The sequence below is a fragment of the Clarias gariepinus genome, chromosome 1 (assembly GCF_024256425.1).
Source record: "Clarias gariepinus isolate MV-2021 ecotype Netherlands chromosome 1, CGAR_prim_01v2, whole genome shotgun sequence".
NCBI lineage: Eukaryota > Metazoa > Chordata > Actinopteri > Siluriformes > Clariidae > Clarias > Clarias gariepinus.
In genome coordinates this window covers 36216999-36230944 of record NC_071100.1, presented here as the reverse complement: position 1 = coordinate 36230944, position 13946 = coordinate 36216999, and the positions used below count along the sequence as shown (strand labels likewise).

The 13946-nt window shown below is 36.5% G+C and overlaps 1 protein-coding gene across 1 annotated transcript in view; it reads left to right on the top strand.

The window, feature by feature from the left end:
* ank2b (ankyrin 2b, neuronal) overlaps positions 1-10355 on the top strand; it is a 105584-nt gene extending 95229 nt beyond the window's left edge. The window contains exons 45-51 of the mRNA XM_053497210.1: positions 2512-3603; positions 5155-5244; positions 5804-5887; positions 7077-7241; positions 7357-7548; positions 8610-8701; positions 9094-10355. Of these exons, the coding sequence (XP_053353185.1) occupies positions 2512-3603; positions 5155-5244; positions 5804-5887; positions 7077-7241; positions 7357-7548; positions 8610-8701; positions 9094-9319 (1941 nt within the window). The 3' untranslated portion in view covers positions 9320-10355. The remainder of the gene's footprint in view (positions 1-2511; positions 3604-5154; positions 5245-5803; positions 5888-7076; positions 7242-7356; positions 7549-8609; positions 8702-9093) is intronic.
* Positions 10356-13946: the final 3591 nt, after the last annotated feature.

The window sequence follows — 13946 nt, the reverse complement described above, 5'->3', positions numbered from 1 at the left end:
GTTGATTTAGTTTTAGTAACAGAACATAGACCATTCTCTCCTGAGTCAGTGGCTTTAGATGAAAATGATGATGAAGATGATGATTATGAGTTAAATGTTGTAACTATGGCAGGTTCTAGGGCATCATCACCTGATTCCATGAAATCAGTAGATGAGAATAGACCATTATCACCTGACTCACCTATACAGCAGTTCAGACCAGTTTTTCCTGAGAGTAGTTTGCCAGGTTCTGAGTATAGATCATGTTTATCTGAATCTGTATGTTCTAATTCAATAGAATATGAATTGTTTGCTATGTCACCATATTCTATGACCCCAGCATTGGAGATGAGAGGATCTTCACCAGATTCAGTTACTGCACATAGACCACTCTCACCAGATTCACCAATACCACAGTACTCAACAAGTTTTGCTGAATTAGTATCAGTAGCAGGGCTTAGATCATCCTCTCCTGAATCTGTGACTTCAGATGAAGATTATGAGTTTAATCTTTTTTCTTCTGTACCTTCTGATTGTAGACCACCTTCACCTGATTCAGTAGTATCAGCAGATGAAAATAGACCACTATCTCCTGACTCGCCTGTTCCAGAATTTCAGACATTATTATTTGACAGTACTTGGCCACTATGTGGCTATAAAACATGTTCATTTGAGTTAGTAGAAACAAGTGAATGTAAAGAGTTTAAAAAAGATTTGTTTCCTGCTGAACAAAAAATAGTGTCAGCTGATGGATCTGAAACTGTGTCATATGCTCAATTTCAAGAGACTATCAAAATGGTGCCTGAATACAAACATGTATACAAAAATATTTCTTTAAACCTTATATCACACATACATGACCCACATTACAAGGGTGAAATGTCCAGTCCGAAAACAGGTATATTTGAGTATACTGGCTGTAGAATGAAGGTTGTTCAGTCTAGTAAAAGACATGAGTCTGATATCATCACTGACCAAAGTGGTTACAAAATGCCTGGTATTCACAATGCTTTTCAGATTTCTAAGCAAGCACATGAGATTTTGACTAGTCCCCTTCCTGAAAATAACATTTCAACATTATCCCTAACACAGTCAGGGAAATACGATAAAGGATCTTTTGAATTCCCTGCAGAAAAAACTGCTGATTCAAAATCTCAGGATGAGGAGCATGAAAATTTGGGAATTTCATATGCCATCATAACTGCTTCACCAAAGTCTGTTAGATCTGTAAACGAATTCACACCTGATCAACACATACCTCAGGATAAGACTTCATTACCTTGTACAACAGTTTTTCAGTATGAAAGCCGGCCTCCTTCCCCAGAGTCTGTGTCTTCTGTAAACGAATTTCGAAAACTTTCCCCAGACTCTCCTATAGCTGAATTTTTAGCCCATTCACCAGTCCCATACAGACATAACATTCAATGCAGGCAATTTATGCATACATCCTCAGCGACGTCTGATTTACAAAAATGTGAAGGAAATTGGATGTCTTCAGAATATACATCACTTTGGCTGGAGACTGAGCAAAGGCCAGTATCACCTGGTTATGAATTGTCAGAATGTGATTCAAGATCCGTATCATCCCCCAGTTTTTCCTTTGATTCTACATGCAGATGTCCATCCCCTGAAGCACTGAGAGATATAGAACCCACTCTGTCTATTACACCTGACTCTCTGATATTTGATATTGACTGCCGCCCAGAATCCCCTGAGTCAGTTACAGCTCAAACACAGTGTAAGGGCTTTATGCCAGACAACAAATGTCACTGGGCAAGTGATGTTGCCTTGCTTGGTTTGACAGATGAACAGTATAAGCCAGAAATTGAGATGATTTCTGCATCAGATTTGGCAACCTCAGCACAGAGACAGAGGGATGTCAGTTATTTCCTAAATAGTGGTAGCTGTTATGCGCTTGTGTTGGAACCAGAACAAGAGGAAAAGATTGGTGAAACTAGAGAGACACCCCCTCCAGAGATGAAGAAATTAAAGGAAATTTCTGCAGATGACGGAAAGGGTAGAAGTATTTTTGACACTCAAGCCACTTATCAGAAAATTCAGATAGTTAAACAGCAATTGGACAATCAGCACAAGCAGGGTCTTGAAGAAAGATCTGGCAGCCCCACCTCCGAAGTGGCCCAGCAGGAATTCAAAGCAAGGGTAAGCAGCTTAGCATGCCCCAGTGATTTAGTTGCAGTGTATGACACCCTGGAGATATCCTCTAATGTTTTTGTCATGACAGACCATGATGTACTAACACCTTTACTGAGAATGCGAATTCATCCTTAGAAACTGTACAGTTACTGTAGTGTAGTGAAATCTGTAAATAACATGCTCTGAGATCATTCAAAAGTGTAAGATCTGCATGGTTAATTGTGCATCGGTGAAACAACTATAAGATAAGGCTTGCGTGATTTGGTTTTCTCAATGCACAGCACAATTACCATAAGAGTGCATACTTTATGTCTGCATGATTTTTTTGCAAATAGTTTAGCAAAGTATTTCTGATTACATGCTCATCCTCCCTTTCAGGATCTGCAGGATAAAGTTTCAGAAAAGGATATTCAGTTGAATGAACAAAATATAGAAATAAAACATAAAAATATCAGTGTCAGTGAGGAAGAAGACCAAAGTGAAAATGTGAACATTATAGAACAAAATCTAATTAAATCTTCTTTGACCAGTGAAGGTGACATGAAACCAGGTGTGAATCACCCAAAGTCACAAGACTGTATACCTGAGGGAAGGACAGTTGTTAGTACTGATCTGGATAATATTCATCCAATATTATCAATTAAGCAGTCACTTGAGCAACCTAAGGAAACAGCTGGACTATGTCAATTACATCAAACTCCTTTCCACTTCAATTACCAACAGTCTCATAGGACAGTGACTCCTAATTTGTCCACTTCAAGTTCTTCCTCCTATGAGGGGCGAAATGTGAGGTCAGAAACATCATTTTTAGGCAGTATAATGTTCACTGATTTGGGTTCTGTGCCACCTGCACCTAGTAACCAAGAGCCGTCTACTAATTCACAATTATCCAGCGAGAAACAGGGTTTTGAGAAAACAGGATCTGCCTTGATTACCGATGATCTAGTCTCCAGTGAAATATGCCCCATGGAAACTGGTTTAGCTCCTAGTTCATCGGAGATAGCTCAATCTACACAGAAGAGGTTAATGGATGTTGATGTGAAAGCCAAGCCAAGGCCTGTCCAAGCAGATAGTTTAGAGTCAGATACTGAGTTCTTTGATTGTCAACAAACATTTTCAGAGCTATCTGAACCAGAGCTGAAATCAGAAGAACTTTTTAATTCTGAAACTGTGTACGAAGTTGAAGAATCCCTATCTTTACCAAACACTCCAACCTATGGATATTTATTGGCCACACCCAAAACAACAGAAAAGTCAGAGTTAGACAGTCAAGAAAGTCCACGGCCAGCATCTTGGGGAAGTGAGGAAATTGATTTGCCCATTATTCTTGAACCAGAGGATGAATGTGTAGGTGAGAATGATGACGAGTTAGCATATCCTTATGGCTATGCACATGAGCACTCCTATGCTGAAGAGCTATCTCCAATGGAAAGAGGCCAATATGATGACGATGATGATTCTCTAGGACGGGTAAGGGTTTGAGCATGAATAAAACTAGAGCTTGAACAATAAGCTTGCCAGGTTGAGAGAAGCTGCCCTATCTAATATACTGACCTGCACATAACTGGATGTTTTTTTCTTAATGTGTTTATTAGCATACACATGTCTGAGAACTGAGTGCTGCAGCATTGATGGATAACTCATTACAGATAAAGTACCCATGAAAAGCCATGAGATCCATAAGTTTATTTCCTAGTATATTATCCAACATATTTCCTTTTGAAACAAGAAGTCAGGGAGGGGAAGGGGTTGAAGAGGTTGAATGATTTTCACAACAGCCAGTTCAATAAATGCCACACTTCATGCCAAATCAAAACAGACTCCTCTGTGGCTTAGTGAAGCAGCTATAACAGAGGCCATCTGTACAGGATGCCACACTGCATATTTGGCCACCATAACTTTGTCATATTCTGTATTGTAGTACATAGATTATTATTACCATGGCACCTTGGCTTGGGCGCCATTATGGCATAGTGGTTAGTACTGTCGCCTTGCACCTCCAGGGTTCGGGTTTGATTCCTGCCTCAGGGTCTGTGTGCATTGAGTTTGCATCTTTTCCTTGTGCTTGGTGGGTTTCCTCCGGGTACTCTGGTTTCCGCCCACAGTCCAAAGACATCCAGGTTATGCTATTTGGTATTCCCAAATGGATCGGGCATTGAACTGGCAACCCGACCCCTTAAGTAACTGCCACAGAAACAACAGATATATCTCCGTTGCCTTATTTGCCAAATGGCATGTGGACGGACCAAAATAAAAAAAAAAGTACCTTGGCCATGGTTACCAGCAGAATACAGCAGTTTTACTGCTTTCAAGGAACATTGAGAGAATTAGGCTCTCTCTCTCTTACAAACATACACTCATTATATGGATTCTGTTTTATTTTCGTGTACCGCAGCAAGTATCTCAAAGCTTTAAAAACTAATTTGACTTCATGGATACTTTAAAAGTGGATTATTTGAACGACTTTCTCACCAAGCTCACCTTCTGAACCTAATTAATGCTTTTTTTAATTCTTTGCCTGTTTTCTGATTAACATCCTAAAATTCAAGTGTTTAAGTACAGTACAGCAAAGTTTATTAACCTTAAATAATCATTTCCCAGTATCTGCCAGAGCTGTAAAGGTCTGAGTAATGCTTTTGTTCAATCATATTGATGAATAACAATCATCCATCTGATGACACCCACAATACTCCATAAAAAGCAAAATTCACAGTAGTGACAGTTATTGTAACTCACCTCAAAGAAAGGTAGACACTAGCTTATGAAGGCTAGTGAATTGTGCAACGTGTTTGTTTACCTCCCAGCCTTGTATATATATATACAGTATATACTGTGTATCATATATGCAGTGTAATAGTATGAAAAGTTGAGGCCAAACAACCAGCTAACATGAAATGCAAATGTCTCAAAAAAAAAAAGCTTTTTGTGTATATTGCCTTGGCTTGGTGTGGCATGCATGGATTTAGGAATATATATATATTAGTTTTTTACTTTTAACAATTGCACATGTCGGGTTCTCAGGATATAGCAGAGGAGCTAGGCTTGCTATCTGATAGTTCAGAGGAAGAGGTGTTGACCACCAGAGTGGTACGACGCAGAGTTATAATCCAGGTATTTGTATAGGTGTGCTAAATATAATATTATAATACTACTCACAAGATAAAATATGGTTTTTCAACTGTTAACTGACTGATTTAACCCCTGACATGATTTGCACTCTACTTTATCTCAGTAACTAGTGTGGCAACACATCATTTAGTGCACAACATAGGACTTGATGTGTTTTCCACATTTGTTACAGTACATTAGCTGCATCTGATGTGCTTACATAATAATAATTATGGTTTAACCTGAGTAGATATATACTATACCTTGTTGGTGCAAATACATAAATTAGAGTACATTAAACAGCCTACAAGTGGTTAATACTAACAATTATTAATTGTCAATAAAGTAAAACATTGTATTTGCATTTTTGTTTTTTATTTTCTTAAAATTTTAATGACTCAAATGACTTCATTATTCTAATTAAAATTGATGACTAAATGTTTTCAGCATCTTTATGCATGGTACTAAATCGCTATTTGAACAATCTGAGTTTTTTAAACGTTTCTAGAATTTTACATTTGTGTATAGTGTAATTAATATTTGGTGTTTTGTCTTTATCTAGGGAGATGAATTGCCAGATATTACCCCTCACAGTGTGACCGAGGAGCAATACACAGATGAGCATGGAAACCTAGTCACCAAAAAGGTCATTCAATCACCTTTTGCTATGATTACATTACAGAATTTAGATTTTTAGATTGTAATTTACATTACAATTTATGTAAAAGTTATTCCTCATGCTCTCAGAACCACGCTTTTACTTTTTGAGTCCTGAAATAATCCTGTGCCATTAGGGAAGAAAACTCAATACTCAAAACAAAATGTACATTTGGCACTATGCATGATGGGTGCATTGTTTTGTGCACTTACATCCTTACCCTGACATGCCCATCACTCTGGAATTAAACTTCTTTTTTTTGTTGATTATTCTCACTAACAAGTGGTATTCTTATGACCCTTCTGAAATGGCTTTTTTTGACCAGGCTGTGTATTACAGTCTCTTAGTTCTGTTGAAATTATATTATATGTACCAGTCCATAAATAAAGTATTTCTTACAAACACAAAATGCCATAAGATCTAACCTTAATTTTAGGTTTTCTTTTGTAAGTCTTCCTACCATGTTTATGAGTCTAATCAAATCAGGTCTGGTATTGAGGACAGGATTCACTTAAAAGGTATTTTGTTCTCTTTAGTGAAAAGACTATGGACTTTAGTTTAACTATGCACAGGATATAGAATGTTGTAATTAGTAATAATTGCATAGTTAATACTCTTTATTTATTGTTTTTGGATGATGGCTTGTGACTGCAACAACTTGGATATTTTTAAGAAATTGCCATGAATAGTTTTATATCCAAGTATCATCACTGAACAGTAACATCAAAAAAGCAGACATCCTGCTGACTGAAACACATTTCCTGTCCTACGGTTGCACATTACATCATACTGTATAGCACATAGTTATGGAAGGGATTTATTAATGGTCATGTTATCTGGTATCACTGAAATGAGGCTGGGTTCCCCCATTTGAGTTTGATTGCTCTCAAGGGTTCCTCCTCTCAGGAAGTTGTACAATTTTTAGGAACAAACCGATTATATATTTTTATTTCTATGCAAGATTTCTATTTTTGTAAAGCTGCTTTATAACAACATTCACTGTTATAAAAATGCTATATAAATGAAGCTGATTTGAATTGAGTTGAGGTTCACTGCATCTAATTTGGCTAGTGTAAAATGGCCAATCCCATAGTGCAAACTGTTCTTTATCCTCCTATCATCCTATCTTTCCTTTGGCTATACTGATCCTGTTATTTATTTTCTTATGTTCACACAGATCACGAGGAAAATTATCCGTAAGTATGTGTCTGCAGACGGAGTAGAGCGAGAGGAAGTGATGGTGGAGGGAGCTCAACAAGAAGCTATCGCTTTAGATGATGCTGATGGTTTTTCCAAAGTTGTTAAAAGAACAGTAGTGAGAAGTGCCGGAGACCAGACAGAGGTGTGTGTGTTTTTCAGAACATATAGTATTTTCAGTTTTTTTTAAAAAAAAAAAAACCTAATTCCTAGACTTTGAAAGATCTGCCATTTAAACAAAAATAAAAATATAATTGCAGGTGACGTTTTCTGAACCTGTACCTGTTTGCGTGACGACGACAGCCTCCGAGTTTGAAGGAGAGACTGCTCAAGGTCGTAAAGTAAGCAAAGTCATCAAAACCACGGTGGTGCAGGGCGAGAGGACGGAGAAGCTAATTGGCGACCCCTCGTTGTCAGCAGACCTCCCTTCAGCAAAAGAAGACTTTGAAAAGGTTCACAGCTACATTTTGCCGAATTTATTTAGATGCAGTCTGTTAAAACAACACAGCTTTGTACTGTATGTGAAAAAAAATCTATAATTCATCTTCATCAATATAGTTCAGCATAGTACTCCCTCCCAAAATCTAACAAAATAAGGTTAAATCTAGAAGCTATATTCACCTTCTCCGAATGGAAGACGGGTTTCGACACATGGACAGAAAAAAAAAGCCTATTTATCAGGTAGTTGAACAAATGATGGTTCTTGGCACTTAATGATTCTATGTAGAGAGTTTCAGATTGAAACCCTTTATGAAGCAGAGCAGCCTTAAAAATTATTTTTCCAGGAGCATATATAAGAATAAATATACAGTATTTATTTTATTACTGTTTATTTAATAGTTACTATTATATTATTTATACACTATTACTATATACAGTACAATGGGTATACACAGTCTACTTCGACTACTACTTTTTTTGCTTTAATGACATGAGCTGCGTTTACACACAAAGTTTTTAAATCCGATTTAAATAATTTTAATTAGAGATTCGAGGTAAACTGTTTATGTGGACTCCGCCAAGAGTGAAACTATCAGATCAAGCGTTTATGAGGTTAACTTTTACCCACTGAGAAAATTATGGAATGTTTACATAACTGCTCTCATTCCAGTTAAAAATTCCTTTGGATTAGACCGATTCAGATTAGAATGTTCACATTGGTGTTCACATGATGCACTTTTATTGTTTATGCTATTATTCTAATTATTAGTGGAATATTAGGGTCTATGTAAATGTTCTTAGTGTGCACATGAGTTTTCATGAACTCTACACATTTGTGCAAAAATGTATAATCAATTTTAGAACAGATCAATTGGACTGTCACCAAAACACATGCTTCAATAAAATAGATTAGACATGAGGAAAATCAAAGCAGTTGACGTGGTCTATATCACGTTTGCTTAATTTTTACAATTTCAGTATGAACTCTTAAACCCCACTGCATTTTTTCTTTACTTACAGTATGTCCCAACATCTAAACTGCATTATTTCACACTTGTCCCATAATGTCTAGGCTTTAAGTTATGCAGGGAGCTTGGACAAAGTGCTCTTGCCTCATTTAGTGGAGAAAGAGATCGTAAAGGAGGATGGATCTATGGTCAGAAGGTCGGGATAGTTCTTTGGTTAGATTTTTGTGCAAACCCTAACATCATGAACGGATTGGATGTATATGGTTGGAATGACAATAAAAGCCTACTTGACTTAACTTGACTAACAGAAAGCCCAGTAAATGTAGATCTTTGACTACAAAATAACTAATTGGAATAATATGAAAGCCCTAATAATATAAATTAGTATGTTTATAGTCTATTACCACCAGCATGGAAAAATCAACCTAATAATGCTTGGCTTCTGTGAACTTCTGGATCTGTACATAATGATGTGCTTTATTAACTTCACTAGTGCATTTTGTGTTTTCGGAGGTATTCAGGAAAAAAAAAGTGAAATTGGAGAGCTAAGGAATGATGTAAAGAGTTTTCTTTGTAATCCATCATCAGGACCCACATGCGTAAGACACGCACCCAGAAGAAGACTGTGGTGAGGGACGGCCAAAGCAAACACATCCATCTGGAGCAAGTGGAAGACACTCCGGAGTCCCTACAACCTGATGACCTGCAGCAGCATCTACACCAACTGCTCCAACGCTACTGCACACCAGAAGTGGAGGAGGAGAAGGAGGAAGGGGAGGAGGCAAGAAAGGAAGAGCAGGACACGAATGACTGATTTTCTATTACTGTTTTCATTTATTTGCGCTGTGGCAAGCCTCCCAAAATCCTAGGCAAAATAGATCAGATCCTTTCTTTTTTGTCATTTTGTCTCTCGCTATCACCATGACAGTGACTTCCCCTGTTCCAGACACTTCTTTTTGTGTTTATGTTCATTTTTTCCCTCCATTGCAAAAAAAAAAAGGTGTGCACGCTAGAATGTTTCTTTCTTTTTTTTTCTTTTGTTCACGTGACGTTTTCTGATTTTTCTTACTTTGTGACCAAAGATAGCTTTATTTTATTTTGAAATAACATTATGGCTAGAAATAATAGTTCTAAATATGGGGGGAAGCAAATAATTATCATTATCATCATCATCATCATCATCATCATGGACACTACCGTTTCCCATAAACCCCTTTCTTTAAGAGATGAAATAATGTGATGTGTAAATATTAGAATGGAATCGGAAAGATATTCCGACACATACCTGTACTGCACAGTCTATTTACATGCCGTAACGCTGCACCAATGCACCACTGAGGCTAACCTGTTCATTAGCTCAAATTCTGTCCACAGGCTTTGGATAACTGACTTTTTAATGTCTGTTACTAGGGCATGTTTACTGTATACCACAAATGCAGGTTCACATATGGACAGTATTGAGATCATGTTTTAAAAATAATAATAATAATAATAATAATCATTGTGTAGTTCATTATGATACCCAGAATGAGCTTGAGTAATTTGTATGCACTATAAATGTAAATTCACACACATACAAAGAAAAAAATGCTAGCTGCAGCTTTTAAATGTACTTTTTGGGAGTCATGCTGAATGAATGCTTAGCACATTGTTCCTCATACTCGTTTTCTGTTCGTCCTTCACATATTGTTATAAAAGGGACGACAGCTTTGCACAGTGGATTCAGTCTGCCCTATTTACTCTGTGCGTGTGCGCGCGTGTTTCTTCACCATGTTAACCTCCAGTCACAACACTGCTACTCCTCGTCTGCACGCAAGAAAGTAGCATCATTAAAAGTAACTTGATCAGAAGATTTTGATGCTCCCTTGTAATTTTTTAACACTTTCGCTAATATTAAGTGATATTTGTATATAAATAAATTCATGATCAAAACTCTCAGAAAAGGAAGAAGAAAAAAAATTGTTACATTTGTAGACTTGATTTCACTTTCTTAAACAGACCTAGCACAAAAGCAAAATTCATAATGTGAGTTTCACAACACTTTGATCAGAACAGCAGATTAAGAAAAGTGTGTTTTCGCATCTGATACTGTATATTGCAGGTGGTGTAAAATGAAAGAAATTAAATGTCTGAGGTTTTTTTCCCCCCATTCTGCCTAAAACACTAGAACAACTCCTGTGAAAATTATCAAGTGGTAGAAATAATAACTGGTCAAGACTGGACAGAAGACAAAAAAATATATATAAAATTTTTTAAACTGATGTACATGAAATTTACCAGTGTTACGAAAAACACTACAAATGTTTAGGAACAGGACACACAAAAAGCCAACTTAAAATATTTTTCCCCCTTAAATTAACCAGGTTTCACACCATTTGATGATCATTTTGGTTTTGTGTTCTGCTAAGTAAATGTGTTCTATAATCTCTCATTGCATAAAGAGTCTTTTAACCAGAAGTGCAGCAAATTTTTGATAAGTCCAAAAACAGAAGAAAAAAAATCCCAACGATAAAAAGAACATTACTGTATATATTGCAATGCTGATACTGTCCTTTTTTTTTATTAACTTTGTAAATTAAAACAAATCTTAAATACAATATGTGAAACACACCACCTTCTTTTTCGATTGTAGTCAACTAATTCTGCTTTGGCTATGACCCTCCACTCCAAACACTTAACTGCAATTCAATTTTAAATACTTTTAAATATACATTAAATAAATAAATAAATAAATAAATAAATAAACATAAACCCTAAGAACTTTTAACTTAGGGTTTAAACCCTACTTTAAACCCTTACACACCGTCTCACGTCACAGAAATGTGATGAAATGTTAGAGAATATTAATTAGTGATGCCAACTTTTATGATTTTATATTTCCATAGGCTATATCAGGATTATAGCTAATGTACTTGATGTAAAGGTTTTATCTTCACTGAAATGTAGACAGCTAAGGCAAAAATGGAGAAAATACAAACTTCTACTTTTGGGTTGTGGAGAATCTTTTTTTCCTTTAATCCAACTGTTTATGCCTATAAACAAGAGTTATAGTGAATGCAGTGGTAGCAGTTTTATTATCTTATGTTTTGTGCTCTGTCAAATTTGATGATCTATTTACAGTGATAAGAACAACAAATGTAGGCCCTGATGGCCCAAAAGGTACCACCTCTCTCTACTACAAAGGCATGAATACCACATAATACCAAACTGATGCCGATTTTTATTTACTCGACTTCTTAACTCCGACATCTTGTTCATTGAACATAGAGAATGTGTACTAGAAGTGTGTATGTGGAATTTTTCAGTGGTCTTTATGAATAGCAAGTTCTCCTTTTATAATGGACGTTTAGCATGTGTACTATAAAGCCATTCTTGAAATTTATTTCAAGCTTAATTCATATGATAATCCTGTGTAATTCATCTGGGAGTTCTGGAGGGAGGGGAGGGATGCAGCCAGATGCAAGATTAATAATTAACACAGAGGAGGACATTTACTGTTTCATGAAAACGCATTTTGTTTCTAGGCTGATGAACATCTATAAAGGCATGTGTTCATGACTAATAAACTAAAACAGCAGCTGCGGTGTGTAAATGATGGATAATAAATGATATAATGTAGATCACCTGCTGGTGCCTGGGGCTTTTTATTTAGCTTTGTGGTAACAGGGAAATATTCATTTATTCAATTTCAATACCGCTTTTCCTGTACAGGGTCACAGGAAGCCTGGAGACTATCCTAAAAGACTTCAGACTGTTACAGTACACCGTGGTCAGGGTGCCAATCCATTGCAGGGTACACACACTCAAAAGCGTAACTCTGGGAATGCCAATTAGCATGTCTTTGGACTCTGCAAGGAAATCAGAGTACAAGGAGGAAAACCATCAGTCATGGGGAGAACAGGCAAACTCCAGGAACACAGAACCCAAGACCCTGAAGGATGAGTGTTAATCACAGTGCTAATCACTCTGCCACCTTGGGGAAACAAATATATATTTAAAAAATAATTAATAATACCATGGTAAAGTTACTTTTTTCATAATATTTCAAGGTTTTTTAAAAATTCTATTTAGAAATATAGCTTACTGCTCATGGAAATCAAAAAGCCAGTGTCTTAAAATATTAGAATATTTAATTTCAAATAAAATCCTAACCTGAAAGTATAAATCGAGTATACTTTGTTCTTTCGATAAATACACTGGGGAAGACAGCGGACTTTACTTGTCCAGAAGACAGAATCCACAGGAGGTCATTGCTGTAAGGCCTGGCTGCATACAGAGGATAAGTATTGAAGCATAATCATGGAATGTTGACTGGAAGGGAAAAAATGTGATGGGAAAAGGCGAAAAAGCAACAAGGGTGACTAAATCCTTAAAAAACTTGTTAAGCTAGTTCATGAACTTAGGAAAGCCTTACAAAGAGTGGAGTGAGGCTGAAGTCAGAGCATCGAGAGGCACCATGCAGAAACATTTCCAGAAAACTGATGCATCCCTAACATGAATCCACACATGAACCAGAGAACCATGTGAAACATTGTCAGAAGTGTCTTACCTATGCTAAGAGGTAAAAGAACCTGACTGTTGCTCAGTGGTCCTTTTATTAGATAAAACAAAATTTTCCATTTCATTTGGAAGTCAAGGTCCCGGAATCTGGAGGAAGAATAGAGAGGCACTGAATTCAAGTTGCTTGATGTCCATTGTAATGTTTTCACATTTAGTGATGATTTGGGGTCCCATATCATCTACTGGTGTTGGCCCACTGTTTATTAAGTCCAAAATCAACAAAAACATCTACCAGGAGATTTTAAAGCACTTTAAGCTTCCTTCTGATGACAAGCTTTATGGAGATGCCGATTTCCTTTTCCAAAAGGATTTACTGTAGCACCTTAGTACCAAAACTTTAACGAATTGGTTTCCCGACCATAATATTACAATAGATGGGAATCAAAGGTGACCACCCAATTCAATATCACAGTCCTGATTCAATTTACATTACGATTCTGAAATGATCATAATTTTATAATTGACCTAATTTATTTTTAAAAAATTTATAACATATGAAAAGATTTATACCTTAGCTGACATGTGTAATTAAATTCCTTAAACATTAGTTTTCACCAAGTGTAAAAACCAAGGGCGGTTTTTTAAAAACACACACGATGTTTGATAAAGAAACATTAAAAGAGTCTCTGTTGCACTATTTGGAAGCTTGTGTGCTCTGTACAGAATCAGTTATTTCTGAGTCATTGCAAAGTCATCAAGCCGAAAACCAGCTGATTCTGGTTACTGGCCCATTGACTGGAGCATCTTTATTACAGAATAAATGTTGTTTAAAACATTGTGGTGGCACATGAAATCACTAGATAAAAGAATCATAATTCAAAACTAAATCAATTTCCCCATTTCTAGATAATACTGTGTAGATTGACCAGGCAACTTAACTG